The 21,743-nt window shown below is 45.6% G+C and overlaps 1 protein-coding gene across 8 annotated transcripts in view; it reads left to right on the plus strand.

Annotated features, from left to right (window-relative positions):
- Positions 1-21,743, plus strand: part of VPS35L (VPS35 endosomal protein sorting factor like) — a 122,072-nt gene that overhangs the window by 38,226 nt on the left and 62,103 nt on the right. For 5 of the 8 annotated variants that reach the window (XM_036434423.2, XM_045580364.1, XM_045580366.1 and 2 more), the window contains 6 exons: positions 5,556-5,615; positions 12,340-12,436; positions 13,578-13,625; positions 14,890-14,983; positions 19,105-19,182; positions 19,611-19,733. In XM_036434423.2, the coding sequence (XP_036290316.1) occupies positions 5,556-5,615; positions 12,340-12,436; positions 13,578-13,625; positions 14,890-14,983; positions 19,105-19,182; positions 19,611-19,733 (500 nt within the window). The remainder of the gene's footprint in view (positions 1-5,555; positions 5,616-12,339; positions 12,437-13,577; positions 13,626-14,889; positions 14,984-19,104; positions 19,183-19,610; positions 19,734-21,743) is intronic. The other 3 variants (XM_036434426.2, XM_036434425.2, XM_036434428.2) reach the window with 3 other exon arrangements.

Here is a 21,743-nt window from a genome sequence, read left to right on the forward strand (position 1 = left end):
ATTCCCACTCAGGGCACATACCTAGATTGTGGGTTTGATCTCTAGTGGGGGTGCTTACCGGAGGCAACCAATCAATGTTACTTTCACATTGATGTTTCTCTCTCTTTCTCTCTCTCTCTCCTTCCCCCCCTCTCTAAAAATCAATGAACATATCCCCAGGTGAGAATTAAAAAACCTTTAAAAGAAGTTATGTCCCAACTGAAAGACAGACTTCGTCAGGTGCAGATGACCCAGAGAGCCATTGTCTGGCTGCACTAGGCACTGAGGCTACATCAGCAAATAAGGGACAAAAATTGCTGCCTCCTGGGCTTCTGTGCCAGTGAAAGAGGGTTTGCAGAACAAGTAGTAGGTCAGCCTGTTGTGTGGTAGATGGCAGTCAGTTCTGTGGAGGAAGAAAGTGAGAGCCAGGTGAGGGGGATAAAGGTAATGCTAGGGGCGGAGAGGCTACACTTTTCAATAGTGTGGGCACAGGGGCCTCGCTAAGAATTGATAGGTGGCTTCGTAGCTGAGGAAGCAGAGAGAGGAACCACCGGTTCTGTGGGTGGGTGTGCAGGCCCAGGTTAGGCCAAGGAACAGCTGGTGCGGAGACCCTGGGTGGGAGCATGGCTGAGAGGGAGGCCAGGGCACTGAGGTGGAGTGAGCAGCAGGGAGGGGCAGGAGCTCACAGGGCCCTAGATCCTGTTGGATCTTGAAAGCAATTGGAGGACTTAGGCTTTGAACCTGAGGACATGAGGAGCCATAGGAGTACTAGGCAGGGCTGGGCTGCAGCCCGATTTGAGTTCTAATGACCTCCCTATGGCTGCTGTGCTGAGCCTAGACGGTAGCCATTGTAGCACTTCAGGTGGAAAATGAGGATTGTGTGGGCCCAGGAAGGGGTGGAGATGGGGAGGATTACCCAGAATGGATGGTTGCATTAGGCTCACAATAGATATCAACTCCTACACTTCTTGGGCTTCCACTTGTCCTGGAAACAGCTTGTCCCAGGGGGAGAGGGCACCGTTAGGGAGATGGGTTGATGGCTGCCGGGTCCTCCTGAGAGTTCTGTTTCTCATGGTGAATGAGCACTTTGGCCTCCTGCTTCCCTTCACTGGCCTCCTGCAAGTTCCTTTTGCATGAGTCAGCATCCCTGGTGAGGTAGACTCCAGCCTGCCAGCCAGGCCAGATCCTGGCATTAACCTCGTGAGAAGCTTGGCTGCCATCCTGCCAGCCGTGCTGCCTTCCCCCAGTCTTGGCTCAGCAAGTCGGGGGCAGAGCCGGTGCCCACTGTCCTGGTTGGGCCAGGAGCTGACAATGATGAATGGTGACAAACCCTTAACAATGTCCTTGGGCCTGACTCTTCTAGGTGCTTTAGAATACTAAGTCACATTGTCTTCCTGCAGGCCTATGAGGTAGGGTGTGGGAGAATCCCATCTCACCGGTGAGAAATCTGAGTCACAGAAGTAAAGTGGCCCCAGGCCACAGGGTAGTGAGTTCTCTCTGCTGCCAGAGCATCTGTTTTATTTTCATGTACATGGTGCATGAGGGAATTTGCTCTCTGTGAAAATTACAAAAGCGTATGCCTTTGACCCAGTAGTTTCATCTCCGGGAGTTTATCCTGTGGCAGCAGCAGGAGATTGGAACAACCCAGGAGGCCATCCCCAGGGGATGTTTGTTTCCTGAGACACAGGAGGCCCCTAGCACAGGGTTTGCTCTGCAGAGGTGGGAGGGTCTCCGGGCCGCATCACCACGGGGAGAGTCAGGATGCAGACCAGCTGTAGAGCCAGTTCTGTTTTTTGCACATAATCACTTATATTTGCTTGGAGAAATATCAGAAGGACACCCAAGAAATGAGTTAAGGTGGGACCTCTGAGGGTAGTGCGAGTAGTGAGGTAATGGACAGGCTGAGAGAGGAGCTGTGGACAACACTCCTGCTGCCTTTGGGAACTTGGAGCTGCGGGAATGGGCTTCCATTCAGAGTTTATTCAGACGAGCACTCCTTCCCTTTGCTCCACACCCATCCCGGTGACTTCAGGCCTGCTGCGAATGCATTTCTGAGGCAGGTGCTCAGGAGACTTATGCTTTGGGGCTGCTGAGCTGCTCCCTCCTTACAGCAGGACTCACCTTATTGGTTGGGACTCGGAATGCTGTGGGCCATCTCGCACTTCTGCTCCACAGGAGGCGCCTGACCAGGCCAGGGCGGTGTTCTGTGGTGGTGGCCAGGCCTGCCAGAGGCTGGAGCACTGTGCTGGGCAGGGCAAGGGGCTCCGGACAGGGGCATGGAGCAGGGACATGAGTCGTCACCCATGCAACTGAGCATGAAGGCACGGGCTGGCTCTCACAGAGGTCCCTAGCTCAGAGCTATGCACAGTCCACCCACATTCTTTGTCTCACTGCTACAGAACTTGACTTTGTTTCTTTGCCTGTAAAATGGGCATAATAGACCCTGTCCCAGGGGATTTCTGGAGGGAATTAGATGAGAGAAGGCCTAGAAAGCATATATACTTTTTCCTCCTATAATTGCTTTCTGGCAGGATCACTGTAAATCAAGCATGTCAGACTCCAAGGTTAACATGGGCCAGATAAAGTATAAGTTTACGTGGGCTGCAAAAAAACAAAAGCTTCCATTTTCATAGAAATATAGGTTTATTCTGGGATAGAGACATGCTGAATACAAAGGACTGAAATAAATGAGTCATTGTTAACATAAAATAATGGGACACTTTAATAAAAATTAATATTTTCTCTTGAACATTCACTTACCAAGCACTGAATAACTACACGAATTCATAAATGTATAGGACATGATGACGCAACTGATGCTTTCTTAGCACTGACTATGCCAAGCACTATTCCAATACTTTACACCTATTTTTCTTGTTCTCAGAAAGCAAAATATTTCCTGTTGCACACACCAAACAAGTCAGTCCAAGACTAATGATGTGGCCATCGGCTGCTGAAATATTCCCTGCTGGTATTAGTGGAGGGAAATGGTGCGCCTGCGAGTAAGGCGCATAAGGGAAATGAATGCAACGTGATTGTGTAATCAGTCATTAGCGAATGTTATAGTTCGTTATTAATAATTATGTATAATAGGATACTGTAAAAATTAAGTGACTAAATTTTTATTAATATGTTTCTTACATACCTTTATGTTGGCTGGACCGTAAAAATATTCATTTTGGGCCACATGCGGCCATTTGACATGCTTGGTGTAAAGTATTGGAATAGTGCTTGGCATAGTCAGTGCTAAGAAAGCATCAGTTGCGTCATCATCACTGTAGGTATTTTAGTGCCCTTGATCTTTAGAAAGTGGGTCAGGAAAGGAAATATATTGAGGATGGGGCATTATTTCTCAAAAGTAGTTGTCCACTGGCTTACTAAAGAAGAAAAAAATTCACCAAACTTGTTTGGCCAAAATGATTTGCTATTGAAGTCCCCTTAGAATGCGGAAGTGAAATATACACCTGGTGGTGGTTTCAGAGGTGGCGAGCTTTGTGGAGGGAGTGAAGCATTTCATGCTCTCCAGACTGGTCTGTGTGCCGCGGGAGGTGAGAAATTGGCAGCAGCCCTGCATGGCTCACTGTGATGACCCCAAGTAAACTGTATGCAGGCCCCTGCCTGGCTCCGGGGCTGTCACAGAGGCAGCCACTCGCTGCACCGGGTGAGGCTGCGAAGAGCTCGCGGTCACAGGCAACCAGGCACTTCTGTCAGGAGGACTAAGGCAGGTGGCTCTGAGCAGTGGGGGTGCTCGTAGGCTTCCTGGCCCTTCTGAACTGAAGCAGGGGTTTGGAACTGGGGTTCTCATTCTGGCTGCACACCTAGGAGCCTCAGGCTGCACCCTGACCATTATCTTGGCTCCTCTGAGCATGTGCAGATGCTCAGCCCCGAGTGAGAACCCCTGGCTCAGACAGCAGAGGAAGGCTTGCTGCTGCTGCTGCTGCTGCTGCTGCTACTGCTGCTACTGCCGCCGCTGCTGCTGCTGCTGCTGCTGAGGTCGCCATACCCAGGCAAGTTTAAAATGAAGATAGTTCCTGCCCGCATCAGTGGCTCTCGTATGTGAGCATGTATAAAAAGTCCCTAGCAAGGTTATCAAAATTCATACTCCTAGTCCTCACTTGCCAAAATACTCTTTTCTACATGCTCAGTGGGTGTCTGTAAGGTTGTGGTGTAAGTAGTCCCCGCTGCAGAGGCTTCCCTCCTGTCACCCAGCATTTTGTCCTTGCTTAATGATGTCATTTGATCTCACGTGTTTGACCATAAATGGTCTTAAAAACTTTCTTGACTCTTTTTCTGTGGATGGACAAGGATGTGGTTCTTTATTACCCTAAATGATGGAGTTATGGAGTGAAAAAAAAACCACATGTGATCACAGGGAAATATTTTTGACATAAAAAGTGATTTGGGAGGGTCCGGAAAGTGAATAGAACTGTAAATTTTATCTCTTGATTATTGATAGCATTTTCTAAAAGCATGGAATAAGCTAAGCTTTCTATGCTAGGTTAGGGGTCGGCCTGTAGCCCAACTCCTTTATATCTACTTGTTTTGTAAATAAAGTTTTATTGGAGCACATCCATTTGTTTACATACTATCTATGGCTGCTTTTGAGCTGCAACAGCAGAGTCGAGTATTTGTGACTGTGTGCGAGGCACCAGCCTGGGTACTAGAAATACATTTGGGTAGAACAGACACAAACCTCTTCCCTTGGAAAACTTCAGTTGAATCTCAGATTCTGTTCTCTGGGCCCAGGCAGGTCCCATAAAGGATGCAGCAGCTGTGATGGGAGAGGTAGTGGAGACGGCACACTCGGGGTACTCCGCGTGCCATTGCAGGGCAGCTGTGCACCTGTCCTAACGGATTTTTATCCTAAAGGGGCAGGTTGTGTGTGAAGAAGGAGGCAATCTGGGTTTTCGTGTGAATTCTCCTCATTATTACATGTTGGCACCTAATTAAAAAAATGTTAAAACACCTTATGGGCCATCGTGTGGTGGGTCGAGCAAAATGGGTCAGTGCTGGTTTTTTCCTACAGGCTGTCCATTGCAGCCTCTTGTCTAGAGTATGATAGGACTGTTCTCTGGAATGATTGGAGGTATCTGAGGCTACTAGGACCCTCTGTTCCAGTTCAGACATGCTCGAAGAGGAGCATGATCACTCATCTGCCTGTCATAGAAAGTAAAAGCCCTTCTTACATTAAAAACAAAGGCAAAGAAACGTGGCTTAACTTTTGTCCTCTAAGTGGCAGGATATTATCACAAGTTCAGGTTTGTCCACAGACATCCCTGTCCCCTGAGCCAAGGCTGATTTTTAAAAATTATATTTTATTGATTTTTTTACAGAGAGGAAGGGAAAGGGATAGAGAGTTAGAAACATCGATGAGAGAGAAACATCCATCAGCTGCTTCCTGCACACCCTCTACTAGGGATTTGCCTGCAACCAAGGTACATGCCCTTGACTGGAATCGAACCTGGGATCCTTGAGTCCGCAAGCTGATGCTCTATCCACTGAGCCAAACTGGTTAGGGCAAGCCAAGGCTGATTAACGTTTATTCTGAAGAGCATGACGATGTCTTTTCTTCCCAGGAAACCTCGTGTATGAGCGCATCTTATCCATGTGTGTGGGCGACCACAGCGTACTTCCAGGTAATGTCATAGCTGCTGCACAGGCTCTGTTCTGCCCTAGAGTCAGGAGTGGGCGAATATGAGATCGGGACTTATTGAGACCTGGCACCACATGTGTTATTTACGTTGTGTTAGAAGTACAAGATCATCTTTACAGGGTTCTCATCTGTCTTCTGATGACATCAGAAGGGCTTCAAACAGCCTGGCTGGGAATTTAGGTGAGTATTTGCACAAGAATGAAAAGGTGTTTGCATTTATGTTATCTGAACTTGCACATCCACTTAAATTCCTCTGCTGCTTGACATTTTAATGCTTTTTCTACATTTCTTTCCTAAGAAGCAACCTGCTTTAAAAAACCAACTTTGTATTAAAGAACAGTGTCAAGTAAATCAGTGGCAGATGCTTTGCCTATACAGTCTTTGCCCAAGTGATATGTGTCTTAACTGTATTGCTAATCAATTTCAAATTCTCAGAAGGTTGTAATGTGAGTAGACTATAAATTTCTTTGGTCATATAAGTGGTGATGATAAACTCGCACTAGCAGCTCCTTGAACTTTTGTCCCTCTCTGTATCTGGCACCTATAAGTAACGCCCTTGCCCACATGCTGGGCCAGGTGTTCTCTCCCCTCACTTTACCTCCTTCTGTAACAACCAGATGATGGCATCAGCAACAGTGACCCATTATCTGACCTCTTCATTTATTCTTTATTTATTTCCATCATCTGTGTATCAACTTGTATTTGAAAAACTACTTAGTATAGTTATGTTTCATAAGGAGAACCCTACAGACCTTTAGGGCCAGAGGAGCTCTTACGAATGCTTTGGTTTCATTTCAGATGGACAGGCCCATCGCAAATTAGTCAGGGACTTGCCCATAGCCGCTGCCAACTTGCTGAGGTGCTAGACCTGCACTGTCCGATGTGGCCATCACATGTGGTTTCTGAGCACTTGAGATATGGCCAGTCCAACTGAGCTGTGCTATGAATGTTAAAAATACAGTGAATTCCAGAAACTTCCTACAGATAACAGACCAGAAGCTACCTCACTAATAATTATTTAAATACAGATTATATGTCGAAATGGTATTTGGATGAATTGGGTTAATCAAGTATGAATTTTGTCTTTTTTATTACCTTTTTGATTTATCCTTTTGCTCACATGGATTTCGATTGGACTGCATTGAACTGGACTGCTCTAGACTTCCCAACTCTGTGATGTTTCTAACAGCTCCTCCATGTGCTAGTTTTTTCCAGATTGAGAAGCTGGAGGTCCCCAACTGGAGAGGCCTTCTCTGCCAGCTTCAGGAGTGGGAAATGCAGGTGCTTTATTTATGCTGCCAGCTTGCTCGCCATACACTGTGCCAGCAGGCAGAAGTAACCCATAGGTGTTTCCTTGGCTGCAACAGTAATAGTTAGTTTAATGTTCTTTGATACAGGTTCTACTACTACCTACTGTTGTCTCTCTAACTGTTTAAAAATATACTAGAGGCTTGGTGCACAAAAATCATGCACTGGGGGTCGGGGGGTGTCCTCCCATCCTGGCCTGCATCCTCTAGTGTTCCAGGTCCCCTAAGAGGATGTCCGTGGGGGGCAACAGTCGAACATCCCTCTCATTGTCTAGGACCCCTCGCTCTCTACCGCTGCCTGCTTGCTGCTCTCCATAGTGCTGCCACGGAGGCAGGAGATGCTCTTGCCACTGCTGCTACGCTCACCAGCGGTGACCCTGGCTTCTGGCTGAGCTATGCTCCCACTGTAGGAGTGTACTGCTTTGAGTGTCTGCCCCCTGGTGGTCAATACGCATCATAGTGACTGGTCGTTCTGGTCATTCTGCCATAACAGTTGCTTAGGCTTTTATTATATAGACTAGAGGCCTGGTGCATGAAATTTGTGCACGAGGAGTATGTGTCCCTCAGCCCGGCCTGCACCCTCTCCAATCTGGGACCCCTTGAGGGATGTCCAGCTGCCCGTTTAGGCGTGATCCCCGGGATTGGACTAAACTGGCAGTCGGACATCCCTCTCACAATCCAGGACTGCTGGTTCCCAACCACTCACCTGCCTGCCTGCCTGATCGCCCCTAAGTGCTTCTGCCTGTCAGCTGGTCACCCCCTAACCATTCCCCTGCCATCCTGATCAATGCCTAACTGCCCTCCTCTGCTGGCCTGGTCACCCCTAAACTGTCCTCCCCTGCCACCCTGGTCGCCCCCAACTTCCTCCTCTCCCGGCCCGGGCACCCCTAACTGCCCTCTCTTACAGGCTTGGTTGCTTTCAACTGTCCTCCTCTGCCAGCCTGATCGCCGCCAGCTGCCCTTCCCTGCAGGCTTGATTGCCCCTAACTGCGCTCTCCTGTTGGTCATCTTTTGTCCAGATGGCAAGGGCCATCTTTGACCACATGGTGTGTTGGAGTGATGGTCAATTTGCATATTACCTGTTTATGAAATACTAGTGGTCTGGTGCACGAAAATCATGCAGGGGTGGGGGGAGTGTCCCTCATCCTGGCCTGCACTCTCTCTCCAATCTGGAACCCCTTGGGGGATGTTCAACTGCTGGTTTAGGCCCACAGTGATCAGGCCTAAACCAGTAGTCGGACATTTCTCTCACAATCCAGGAGCGGTGGCCTCCTAACTACCTGCCTGCCTGCTTGATCACCCCTAACCACTCTGCCTGCAGGCCTTCTCACCCCCAAATACCCCGCCTTGCTGGCCTGATCGCCCCAAAATGCCCCCCTACTGGCCTGCTCTTTCCCAACTGCCCCCCGCCCCCCTGCTGGCCTGCTCTCCTCCAACTGACTCCCCTGCTGGCCTGCTTGTTCCTAGCTTCTCTACTGTTTGTCCCCAACTGCCCCTCCCTGCCAGTCTGCTCACCCCCAACTGGCCCCCGGTCTGATCACCCCCAACTGGGCTCTCCCCTCCCCCTTCTCCTCTTCCCCCCCCCCCCCCCAAAAAGCCTGCTGTCCCCCAACTGCCTTCCTCTCCTGGCCTAATCACTCCTAACCACCTCTGCCTTGGCCCTGCCACTATGACTTTGTCCAGAAGGACATCCAAAAGGTTTCTCAGAAGGTCTCCTGACCTAATTAGCATATTACCCTTTTAGTAGTATAGATGATGATTATCTGCCTGGCCCCCAGAAGCATTCGAGTTTGCATGTACTGTAATCATTTTTTTCTTCCAATTTTTATTAATTATACAAACATTTTAGAGCAACAAGTAAGAAAAATTACTAGTAACTTAACTCCCTAAGTAAACTATAAAAGTTCAAGATAAAAGTGGATTTTCATATTCACTTATAGTCCTTGTAAAGTTATTAATTAGCACTTTTATCACTAAAATTCTTCCTTTCCTGAAATACCTTTTGTTATTTTTTCACTTTGAACAGTGCAATTCAGGCTTTTGTTTTTTTGAAAATGGTTTCTTCTTTTCCCCCCCTCTTAGTTAAAATCTTCATCTGCATATGTTCTCTGGTTCCAAGAACTTGAAGGGGAAAGAGATAAACCTTTCTCAAAAATGTTAGTAATTTCTGGGATATGACTCTTTACAATAATTATGAAGGAAACTTTTGAAACCCACTGTGCAGAATTCTGCCTGAAGAAAGGAAGAGTAGAGAGAAGGCTGGTGGCATGTGTGCTCATATTCCTGTTTCAATCAAGTTCTCACTGATGGGTTTCGTTTCTGAGCCTTTACCTTCAGGAGCTCTTTTGAGTTTAGAAAGACAAAGCATCGTTTGGGCCATGGAAAGGAAAGCTACTATATTAGATGTAAAGGCATTCATTTTTCTCATTACTTCTAATTCAGCATATATGTGAAATTGTTATCTGCTCTGATAAAATGTTATTTTCATCTTCGGAGAAATAATTAGGTTTATTGTTGTTCTTGTCATCAGTCATGAGCATACATTCCCATCTTCAGTTTTCCCATGGTTGACGTGGGCCACAGCTGGAGAAGCAAGCAGGGCCTTGAACTCACCTGGCCTGCCCAGTGCTGAGGTGACGTTGTGTAGAGGCCTCACTGCTACTGTAGAGACTTTGCAACTGACAGACTCGTTGGTTTCCTCCCTCTTTCTAACGTTGCCAAAAAAGTCAGGATTAGAAAAAGAAGCACTGTGAGAAAAACAAGTGGGAACTCAAAGGAAAACCTTCTGCTGTTTGTCACATCAAAGTCTGTTCTGAATGAAATTCCAAATTCTGAATTCATTCCACATGTGGCAGCCAAATGTTACAGTATAACTCACATCATGCCATCCCTCCACTTAGAACTCTTCCGGGAGCTTTCGTAGCACTTAGAGAAACACTCAAACTCCTCTCTGAGGTCGCTACCTGTGTAGCCTGGCTTGCGGTGCCTGCCTCTCTCCTTGCCACGCTGGCTGACTTTCTGTTCTTTGACCATGTCAGAGGTCATTGCTACTTGCTGTTTGGGGCCTGCATACTTGCTGTTTCTTCTTCCTACAAATGCATTTTCTCCACATCTAGGCATGCTGTCTCCTTGTCATCAGGGCTCAGCTCAGATGACTCCTCTGCAGGAGCCTTCTCTTGCCCCCATCTAATGCCTCTCCCCCCAAGTTACTCTGGTTCAGTACCTAGTTTCATACCATTCATCATGTTGACTGTTATTTGCTTGGTTATTCTGTTTTCTGTTTATTATGTTTCTTCTGTCATTGGGAGGTAAGTTTCGTGAGGACAGAGCCTGTCTTATGTACTGCAATTTCTCCAGACCGAGAGCCCTGCCTTCAGTTGGTTCTTAAAACATTTGCCTTGCCCTAGCTGGTTTGGCTGTGTGGATAGAGCATCTGCCTGCGAACTGAAAGGTCCCAGGTTCAATTCCGGTCAAGGGCACATGTTGGGTTGTGGGTTTGATCCCTAGTGGGGGAATTACAGGAGGCAGCTGATCCATGATTCTCTTTTATCATGGATATTTCTGTCTCACTATTCCTTCCTCTCTGAAATCAATAAAAAAATATTTAAAAAACAAAAACAAAAAACATGTGCCTTAAATAAAGTAAAGCTATAAAGGAACATAACATTTAATTTGCTGTAATGTGATAAAGTTTTTCATAACATAAAACCTCTAAATCTTTTCTTGAGCTGGTAAGCAGGTTATTATAGAGCTGCAGTCAATATGTGTACCCTGGGCTGAACCTCAGTTCTCACCACTGGGATGTGCAACGGCCTCAGAGACTGATTTTGCTTTGGGATTTCAATTCATATTGTTAGCATATGAAGGAATAGAACCCCTCTCCATTTCCACAAGGCAACATTGACAAAGGAATTTCAGAATGATTATTAAGTTTTCTTGTCTGGATCTTTTGGAACTTGAAAAAATGTTAAGTGTACAGATTCAAGCCAGGTAAGGGAAAATGGTAACTTCTCTTCCCATTGGAAATGGAATAATAACTCAGGAATGAATGAAGCATGTGAGGGTATCCAAAATAGATTAACACCTGAGATTGCAATTCCAAAACATCAGCAGTTGTGTAGGGTCTGTTGTGCTCAGAGGTTGATCTTCTTGCTGATTCCACAGGGATTTGATTCCCTGAATTGCAGCAGAAAGCAGAACCAAGGGCAAAAATGACTCACGGCACAAGATGAGAGCCAGAGAGCTAACGTTCTTTTGCTATATTCTGAAGTAATTAACTCTTCCCTTTTTGCTAGAATCCTGAGCATATAGCACATCCAGGGGTGTGGCCAGGCTCCCACCTGTATAAAAACCACTTAGGAGGAGACGTTGCAGGCAGAGGCAGCGAGTGGCGTTGACGTTGCTGAGGTGTTGGCGTTGTCTGTCTATTTTTAATACGTATTTCTGTACTTTCTTTCATACCTTATTAAGATGTAAGACAGCATTAGTATTGGGTGTCATTATGCCCAGAAGTTCAAAATAACATCGAGAAGGCCAGGGCTAGGGGACAGCTAGCCCCTGGACCAGGGATCCTGACTTCTCTCTGTTGCGCTCATGGTTATGGAAGTTCCAGCCATTACACCTGCATTCCAGCCAGCAGGAGGGATGAAGGAGTGAAGGTCAAGCTCCTTTTTATACTGCTGTTTCCTAGAGGTTGCGCTTCTGTTGATGGCCTGGGACAAGATCTTGGGTACATGGCCATACCTAGCTGCAAGCATGACTGTTTGCCCAGCAGAAAAGTGAGAGTTCTACCACTGCAGAGGAAGAGGAGAGATAACAGTAGAAACTGGCAATTTTGCCACAAGTGACTCAAGTCTGAGGGCAGTGCTGAGCTGGAGCCTAAGTGGCTGCTTTCTCGCCTGATCAAGGCGCTCAGAGGATCCACCCCCAGGTCTGGCCTATGTGCTGTTTGGAGCACGGGCTTTGGTCACATTTCATGTTACAGTTGCAGGTTTCTAAAGCTGCTGGAATTCTTACAATATCATCATGTTACTGGTGGGTATACCAAGACTAGTATTAGAGCAGTGGCTAAGCACGTCGGCCATGGAGCCGACTGCCCGAATTGAATTCCAGCGCTTCCCTCTGCTTGCTCTGTGCCTTGGGTGGGTTGCTGGATTTCTCTGCTCCCAGGATGGTAAAGGCCCATCCTTCGAAGGCTGCTGAGGGATTAGTGAGCTGAACACTCAAAGTAGCACCTGGCCCTTAGGATAGCACCCATTGTCACCAGTTGTTTTCCTAATATAGACTATGGATGGCAGCCACCCCTTTCTGCTCTGCTAGTTTTCCTGGCCCAGGACTCCCAGCAGCTGTCACAGATCCTGAGGGTTAGGAAGGCTAATGGGTATTACTTTTGTATTACAGGGAACTTCTCTCCAGAGAATGTAAACGACACCGCCAGAGAAACGTGCTTAAACTGGTTTTTCAAGATCGCTTCCATCAGGGAGCTCATTCCAAGATTGTATCCTTCTTTGATGATTGTAAAGGGGCTGAAAGCAAAGCCTTGCACCATGAATAGAAACGGTGACATCGTGGTGAGCACAGGCCCGCCACATTCTAAGAAGCCTTGGGATCCTGGCTTTCCTCTAGCAGTTTTCCAGTTTTTTCCTTTGACCACGGTGTGCACCAGGCCTTTGTTTCCAGTGAGGGATTAACTCTTTCCATTTAAATGTTTGTTTTCAAGTGTTTTCTCTGGTTTCACCAATTTGAGAGGGTCAAGCATCTCTACACAAATGCCAGTATTGAGAACAGAGAACTGGGCTGATAACACACACTGAAATCTTAGTTATCTACAGTTCAGGTTTTCTCTGCAAATCTTCATTGGAAACGCTCAATACCTGGTTTGAATTTCAGTATGCAACCAGGAATCAGCATGTAACATTTTCCAAATTTTGTTTTAAATAGCTGTAAGACCTTGAAAACCAAATACAAAAGCCACAAGCCACTAGCTCACTTATTTCTCTGATTGTTAAGAGCCATTGTGTTTTTCTTTCATTGATTGGCTTATTTCACTCAGCATGATGTTCTCCAATTCCATCCAGGTTGCTGCAAATGATGAGAATTCCTTCTTTTTTATGGCAGCATAGTATTCCATTGTGTAGATGTACCATAGTTTTTTGATCCAATCATCTACTGATGGGCACCTAGGCTGTTTCCAAATTCTGGATATTGTAGATTGTGCTGCTATAAACATAGGGGCGCACTCATTTATGGATAATAAAGAACATTATAAACTGATGAACCAAAAGATAGCTATAGAGACAGTAAAGCGACAAGCAGACTGTCAAATTACAGCGGGGAGGGGAGGGAGATCTGGGGGAGATAATAGATCAACCGAAGGACTTGTATACATGCATATAAGTACAACCAATGGATATAAAACTCTGGGGAGGGAGGGTATGTATAGGAGAAAGGGGGGCAAAAAAAAGAAATAAATGTCAAGAGCCTTGAAATAGAAAAAATAAAATAAAATATTTTTTTAAAAAAGAGCCATTGTGGCTCTCTCTTCTGAAGATACACTTAGTTCTGCTCATAAGTAGTTATTTCTCCCCTCTGGGAGTGTGCCGTCTGTAATTGTCTTTCTTAACGGAATGCTTTTGTAGTTACGTGGAAGCATCCATCCTGAAGTGTAACAAGTTCCTCTCCAAAATGTAAGGCTCTTCCTAAATGTCCAGAACCATAACATTTCCAAAGAATCAGCTCCCTCCCCCCATGGCAATGTCATAATCGCTGTTCTTATTTGGTTACCTAGACGCAAATCTTCCATGCACTTTCTTATTTTATCCAAATGAAAATTGAATGGAGTAGAGGTACCATTTAATCCTCGTTTTACTGATAAATGAGTTCAAGCTGGGAGAAGTGGTTGAGTGGCTCGCTCGCCCAGATGAATCCTGGTCGGCCATTCTGGTCTGTGTGGTTTGAGCACCTTGTGTGGCGTCTGCCCTCAGCTCCCTCCTCGGTGAGCAGAGTCCTGGGCAGCGTGTGAGCTGCATGCACCACAGAGCAGCATGGCAGCATGCCTCCACGCTCTGCTGTGGAGACAGGCGGTGAAGACCACGTCAGGAGTGGAGCCTTCGTCCTGGAGCTCCGAGCTGCTCTGGGTCACCATGGCCATTGTTTGAGGGCAGTCACAGAGCCGCTGGGAAACCCGGAGTCCTGTTTGGTAGCATGCAGGTAGTAACCTCCCTGATGCTGTGGCCGACTAGGGGCTCCACAGCGGTGGGCTTAGAATCTAGTGTACCAGCCATGCTTGATGAGATTAGGGGTGCCTGTGTTGTCTGGGGACAACACTGGTGTGGAAGGAGCAGTTATTTTGCTTAACTAGTTGGTGCAAGGTAGTGCCCCACGCAGAGGGCGTCAGTCCCGTTTGCAGGAGAAGTAAATACTGCATAGTTCCCATGCTGGGGGCTGCTGGCGCCAGCTGGCGTGCGGGGTCCCAGATGGTCAGGCAGTGCTGAGGACTATACCGGAGTGGACAAAAGGAGGATTACAGTTGTGAGTATGCAAAATAAGAGATTATTCTTATATTATTACTTCTTCATTCTTATATTATTCATTTGTATTACAATTGTAAACTTCATTTTGCCCACCCCGTAATAATGGGAGATCAGGGGGTACCCATCCACAGGAAATAACTGGAGGACAAATACATGTGACTTCAGCAGGAATAATGTGAAGGTTAGACTCCCGCCCTTGGAAATGGTAAAGATGAAAGAAACCAATGAATGAATGAATCATGAATGAAAGGCTGTTGGTACAGAGCCTTAGAAAACTGACCATTTGACCTTGGTTTGTTTCTAAAACCTGACTTCCTCTCCCTGAATTTGGAGACTTTGGCTTTGTCTTTATTTTTAAAATGAGAGCCCAGGGAGCTCTCCTGTGGGGTGTAATGCTGCCTTCTTTTGCCTCTGACAGGGGTATCTCAGAATGTCTGCCCCGCCTGACCTGCATGATTCGAGGGATCGGAGACCCGCTGGTGTCGGTGTACGCCAGGGCCTATCTGTGCCGGGTAGGCCCTCAATGGCTGCGCTCCCAAAGGTGGCAGCCTCCCATCTCCTTCAGTGTTGGCATGGGCTTCTGTTTTCTTTTCCCCCCAGACATTACTTATCCCTCCTGTTCCACCTCTACCTACTCCCTTACCCCCACAGTCATCACACTTATTCCTGTCCATGAGTTTCTTCACTTTTTTCTTTTTTCTCAATCCCCCCCCAAAAAACAAAACAAACAAAACAAAACAAAAAAAACCCAGAGCTGTCTGCCTGCACTCTATGAGTCTGTCTCTGTTTTGCTTGTTAGCTCAGTTTGTTCATAGATTCCTATATCAGTGAGGTCAAGTGGTGCTTGTCTTTCTCTGTCGCTATTTCACTTGCATGTGCTCTCCGGATGCATCCATGCTGTCACAAAGGATAACATTTCCTTCCGTTTCATGGCAGAGTAGTATCCATCCTGTAAAGGTCCCATAGCCATTTTATCTGCTCATCTCCTGGTGGGCACTTGGGCTGTGTCTGAATCTTGGCTGCTGTAAATAATGCTGCAGTGAACACAGGGTGCATACTAGTATTCTTTTGAACTAGTGTTTTGGTTCTTCAGATAAATTCCTCGAAGTGGAATTGCTGGGCCATAAAGTAGTTCCATTTTCATTGTTTTGAGGCAACTCCATACTGTTCTCCACAGTGGCTGCACCAGTCTGCATTCCTACCAGCAGTGCACGAGGGTTCCCTTTTCTCCGAGTCCTCACCAGCACTTGTCTGTTGCCTTGTTGCTTTGTTAATGGAAGCCGTTCTGACAGATGTGATGTCTCATTGTGGTTTTTATGTGCAGCTCTCTGATGATAGTGACATTGAGCATCTTTGATATATCCATTGGCCATGTGTATGTCCTTTTCAGAGCAGTGTCTATTCAGGTCCTTGACCCATTTTTTAATTGGATTGTTTTTGGTGTTGAGTTTTATAAGTTCTTTATAAATTTTGGATACTAACCCCTTACCAGATATATCAGTGAACATGTTCTCTCATTCAGTGGATTGTCTTTCATTTTGTTTATGGTTTCCTTTGTTCTGCAAAAACTCTTTAGTTTGATGTAGTACCATTTGCTTATTTTTTTCTTTTGTTTTCCTTTGCCTGAGGAGACATATCAGAAAAAAATATTGCTATGAGAAGCATCTGAGATTTTATTGCCTATGCTTTCTGCTGTGATTTTTATAGTTTTGAGTTTAATATTTAAGTCTTTAATTTAGTTTGAGTTTATTCTTATGAGATTGCAGACTGGTCCCAGGAAGAATGGTGATGAAATGTACTGTATCTATTGAAATCATTTTAGCAATCCAGTGCTAACTAAGAAACATTCAAACCTGTAAAGAACTTTTATGAGCTTATTTGAGCCAAATGTCTACAATTGCCCAGAAGCAGAATCTCAAGGCATTGAGCTAATGCTCTGGAGAATGGTGGTTTTTCTTTTTAAAAAAATTAATTTTATTGAATTTTTTTTTTTTTTTTTTTTTTTTTTTTTTTTTTTTTTTTTTTTTTTTTTTTTTTTTTTAGAGAAAGGAAGGGAGAGGGATAGAGAGTCAGAAACATCAATGAGATAGAAACATCGATCAGCTGCCTCCTGCACACTCCCTACTGGGGATGTGCCCACAACCAACCTTGACCGGCATTGAACCTGGGACCTTTCAGTCCGCAGACCGACACTCTATCCACTGAGCCAAACCGGTTTTGGAGGAAAGTGTTGTTTTTTCACTTATTTTTATAAATTGTGGTCAAAGGAGGAGATGTAAATATAAATTCCAATGGTGATATATTAGAGAAGCAGGAGAAAGCAAAGCAGCAAACCTCTGGGATTGGATAAAAAGTAAAATGATAGACATGTACATCTTTGACATAGGTGGGTGCAGGATAGGTAACAGGCAGCAGTTTATTACAATGAGGGGGTTTGTGGTCTCTGCTCTGGACCATCAGTTGCGCCCTGAGGAATCTGGAAAGAAGGGAAGTTACATGTTACCCGAACATTATTCCAAAGGTATGTTATAGATAATGACGGCAGGCTCAGTTAAGATAAAAATTGATGTTTGTCAGGGAAGATACTGGCATAGGACAGGACTACCCACCATAAACTGCTTTTTAATTAAAACGTTTTCATTTCAGACCACACTTTGTGGTCGCTTTAGGTCTGAGTTTGCAAGGCTACCATGCAAGCCTTCTCTGACACATGCTAATGTGGTCCCTTTCCTCCCCACCAGCCAGTGCATTAATTCCCCTGATTGAGTAGTTCCTAAAAACTTTTGGCAAAAAGAATGAGACAGTACACATCAGTAAGAATTCTTACAGTTTGCAAGTGGCAAAAACCCAGGCAAAAAGAGATTGGTCTGAAGAGCCTCGGCATAGTGTAGGCGTGGCTAGGTCCAGGGCCTTAGAGCATTGCCAAGATTCATGCTCTCTGTCTCCCTCTGCTTAGTTTTCCTCTGGACTGACTGAATTCCGAGGCTGCTATTTCCACACAGTGACCCATAGCAGCTTCAGGCTTTCATCGTTCAACGTAGGAAGCCCCGTAGAATGGAGTCCCTTTTCCCGGTAGTTGTAGCGAGTCTCCTGGCTGATTCACAGTGAACCATCTTGGGTCACTTGTCTGGTACACCTCCCTGGAACTCAGGTTGGCCGGGTCCTGCTCTGCCCCAAGTTCCTGATCTGAAAGTATGATCCCCACAGACAGCAACAGTGAGACAGGACAGTGGGTGGAAATCATGAGCAACTGCCAGAGCTCCTCCAGGTAGAAATCTTTCAGGTCCATTTGGCTGATGGGAAGGGAAAACAAAACAGCAAAGCAATGAGTGGGGTAGGGGGAGGGGCTCGGAGGAAAGTGTGATTATCGCCTCTTCTCAGTCAAGGCCTTTCTAGCCCACGTTACTGCTTGTCCACTGGACCTGTGTTTGCTGTCATGGAACAGATCATCATTTTCTTCCTCAGTTATAATTAAGTGGAAGGAAAGACAATAGAATCCAAACATAGTAGAACTGGATCTGACAGCCATAGAGCTGCCCTTGGAACTTAACACTCTTGAGTTGCATAATCCTTCTCAGGAATTCCTCACAGCCATCTACAGTAGAAATCCTCACTACTTGGAGCTTCTGGGGAATGAGGAGAGTAGCTGTCCCTGTTGGCAAAAACCAGGCCCCAGAAAAGCAACTTCCTTGTGAAGTTGATTTTGTGCTAAAGCCAGCGAGTGTTTGAGCAGCATAAAGGACCATTGCAATGCTTCACTTTGTTTTAAGCACATGAGCTCCTTCTATAGCTCAGATTACACACTTTCACTCAACCTCAGCCTCTGGCCACCTTATCTTTGATAGCAAATTCTTTCAGCTGAAAATGCTAGTTTTTTTCTTAACAATGAACATAGGAACCAGTGGATTATAGCAAAGAATGAATTCATATATTTTAAGAATGCAACAATGAAGTCCCAGTTGACTCTCTTGCATACCATAATCCATGTATGTTTATCACTTTTCAGAGAGGAAGAGAAAATTGTACCCACAACCTTGAAGTACATTCCTCCTTAGTGGTATATTGATTGTCCATCTGTTCAGATTTGGCCATCTGTTCAGAAATACATTCATTACATCTGGGAAACTGCAAAGATGATTACTGCAAATATTGTCCCTTATTTATTAAAAAGAGCTCTGTGTGCCCTAGCTGATTTGGCTCAATGGATAGAGCATCAGCCTATGGATTAAAGGGCCCCAGGTTTGATTCTGGTCAGAGGTACATGCCTGGGTTGCGGGCTTGATCCCCAGTAGGGGGTGTGCCAGAGGCAGCCAGTCAATGATTCCCTCTCACCATTGATGCTTCTCTCTCTCCCCCTCTCCCTTCCTCTCTGAAATCAATAAAAATATATTTTTTAAAAAATAAAAGAGCTTCTGAGCTTTCATTAAAAGGCTTTTTAATGAAAATGGTATATGTTTATTTGAATAACAGGTAAATAAAAAAGAATAAAAATGAACTTTCTGGACTTCTCTCTGCCTGTACATAACAACATCTGTGTGTATATTTTTTATTAACAAAAACGACACCATACTGTGTATATTACTTGCGGTCTGTTTTACCATAGTCAGGGTTCTTTCGTTTTGTTTGCCTGCAGGTGGGAATGGAAGTAGCCCCACATCTGAAAGAAAGTCTAAATAAGAACTTTTTTGACTTCCTCCTCACATTCAAACAGGTAGGAGAACAGCTAATTGATGTAGCAGTTGCTCTGAAAGTTGAGGTTGCTTATGCTCTTTAGATGTGTAAACCCTGGAAATCACACTGGCCTCCAGCACAGGCTATTGAAACCTGTTGATGGCGCTCACCAGGCAGAGCTGAGGCGCATTGTTGACAGGAGGCATCTCCAGTTGATCAGACTTTCTAATGCCTGCGGTTCCGTCTTCTCGGTCTCCTGCTTTGTGCAGCGCACATTTCCTGAGCAGCTCAGCTTAGTGACATGGAAAGCTTTGCTTGTTTTCCTAGTTTTGAAAAAAAGCCCTGGAAAACCAGGCCATTTCTGTCAGTGTCACCCACATATGCACAGACGTGCAGTTGTGAGCTACACGCACTCTGTTTCTCATGCTCCTTTCCCTCATGACTAAGTGTGTCTTTGGTCTCCTGTAGATTCATGGGGACACAGTACAGAACCATCTGGCAGTCCAAGGGGTGGAGCTCTCATCCTACCTCCCTTTGTATTCACCTGCCATGGACTGGATCTTCCAGTGCATTTCCTACCGTGCCCCTGAGGTAAGTACCATGCACGTCGGTATGATGTTCACATTGAGGGGCAGTGTTGGGCTCCTCTCTCCTGTTCTATGGGATGACCTCTGCATCCGTGTGCCCTGTAGGGTAAATAGGGCCCTTTCATTGCAGAGGGCTCACCACTGTGGCTGGTCAGTACACAGCACTTTTCTTAATTGTCTTGTTACAACTCTGAGATGGATGTGTGGAAGTTCAGAGAGGCTAGTACTTACAGATGCCCGCACAGCTAAAAAGTGGTGTAACTGCACTTAAATCCATGGAAAAAGTTTATTCAGTGGTGGGAAAGAGAAAAAGGGGCCTTTTCTACAGAACAAGGATACATAGTACAAATTAAAACTCAAGTATACCTGCCCTTCCCCAGAAACTGCAAACCACATTGGCAGCCCTGAAGAAAAAGGATGTAACTGACTAAGCAATCCCACTCTTAAGAATATTGCATAGAAATGATTGGACAAGTACACGACCCACATGCATATGTGTGTTATCAGAGAAAACATGTCTCACCTCCCCTGGTTACTGCTGGGGATAAAGTCCTTGCAGTATCAAGAAAAGGAATTTTCTGAGACACGTACTGGAGGATATAGCAGCTTCATTTTTTGTGTGGAATTACAGCCGTGGATATTCAGAGTCCCATTTCCCTAGTCCAGTCCTAGAAGAAATGTTGCTGAGATTTTAGAGCTAAATCAGAGCCAGTGCCCAGGTTTCCTCTCCATATTGGAGCTGGGCTCAGTTTCACACCAGACTAGTTGCAGTCCATCAGTCCTCTTGAGTGTGGAGGTCTGTATGGCTGTGGGCCAAGCAGGACCATGAGCCAAGTGTGCCAACAGGAGCCAAGAGAACGAACTTCTTTGTTCAGGGATTAGTGTCCCAGATCTTCCCGTGCTTACGTGGCCTTTCCCAGTGGCTTCTGCTCCAGGTGTGACTGACGGCAAGTACGGTCCCTATGTCATCCACTTTTTTGGGCATGCATCTGTCTGCTCTATTTTGGATCCCTGCCCATGTTTTAGGGAACATGCCCAGAATGTCTGGTCTTTCCTTTGCTGCTTTTGTTATTAATTACTAGTTAATTACAAGGATATTGTTTCCCCCTTAGAGAGAAGGAACCTCTTTGTAATCTTACAAAGGATGAGTAGACAAAGGTCTTTATCTTTTTATGGCTGCTCCCTGTTTTTAAGGGGCAAAGTCCTGCCAATCCCAAGACCCAGACACTCTCCTCATCTGACAGAGAAGGAGCAGCAAAAGGGGAATGAGCTGCATGCAGGGAAGAGGGGTTTTGCAAAGTCCAGGTCTGTCTGGTGTCCCTGGGAGATGGCATCCTTGTTGTATTCAATAAATGACAAGCTTGACCAGAAGTTTAAACAGCATCATTCAAAAGTGAGAATTACAGCAACTACAGGTCATGGGAGAGGTAAAAACCCATGTGATAAAGGGAAAGGCTAACTTTCAGTGTCTCCCATTAGGTTAGGGAGTAGTTTCCTCTGTCTGAGGCCCACTTGTCCACCATACTTAAATTAAGCTAAGGGAAATAGTCTAAGGTTTCCGCGTGAGAAACTGTGGGCCTTTCTTTTTTCTTTTTTTTTTTTAAATATATTTTTTATTGATTGATTTTTTCACAGAGAGGGAGGGAGAGAGATAGATAGCTAGAAACATCGATGAGAGAGAATCATCTACCAGCTGCCTCCTGCACACCCGCTACTGGGGATGTGCCTGCAACCAATGTACATGCCCTTGACTGGAATCAAACCCAGGACCTTTCAGTCCACAGACCGATGCTCTGTCCACTCAGCCAAACCGGTTTTGGCAACTGTGGGCCTTTCTATGTGGGCAGAAAAGGGAAAGGAATTTCAAGAGAAGTATATACTTTATTGACTCAACTCTAAATCCAGACTGTTGAGTCCATATTTCAGGCGACAGTGATACCGATTGCCTCTGTAGTGAGGCCTGTATTGTGTGAGCAAGTACTTAGGTAAACAAGGGCAGAAGCATACATTCTAT

Source organism: Pipistrellus kuhlii, unplaced genomic scaffold, assembly GCF_014108245.1.
Source record: "Pipistrellus kuhlii isolate mPipKuh1 unplaced genomic scaffold, mPipKuh1.p scaffold_m20_p_122, whole genome shotgun sequence".
Lineage (NCBI taxonomy): Eukaryota > Metazoa > Chordata > Mammalia > Chiroptera > Vespertilionidae > Pipistrellus > Pipistrellus kuhlii.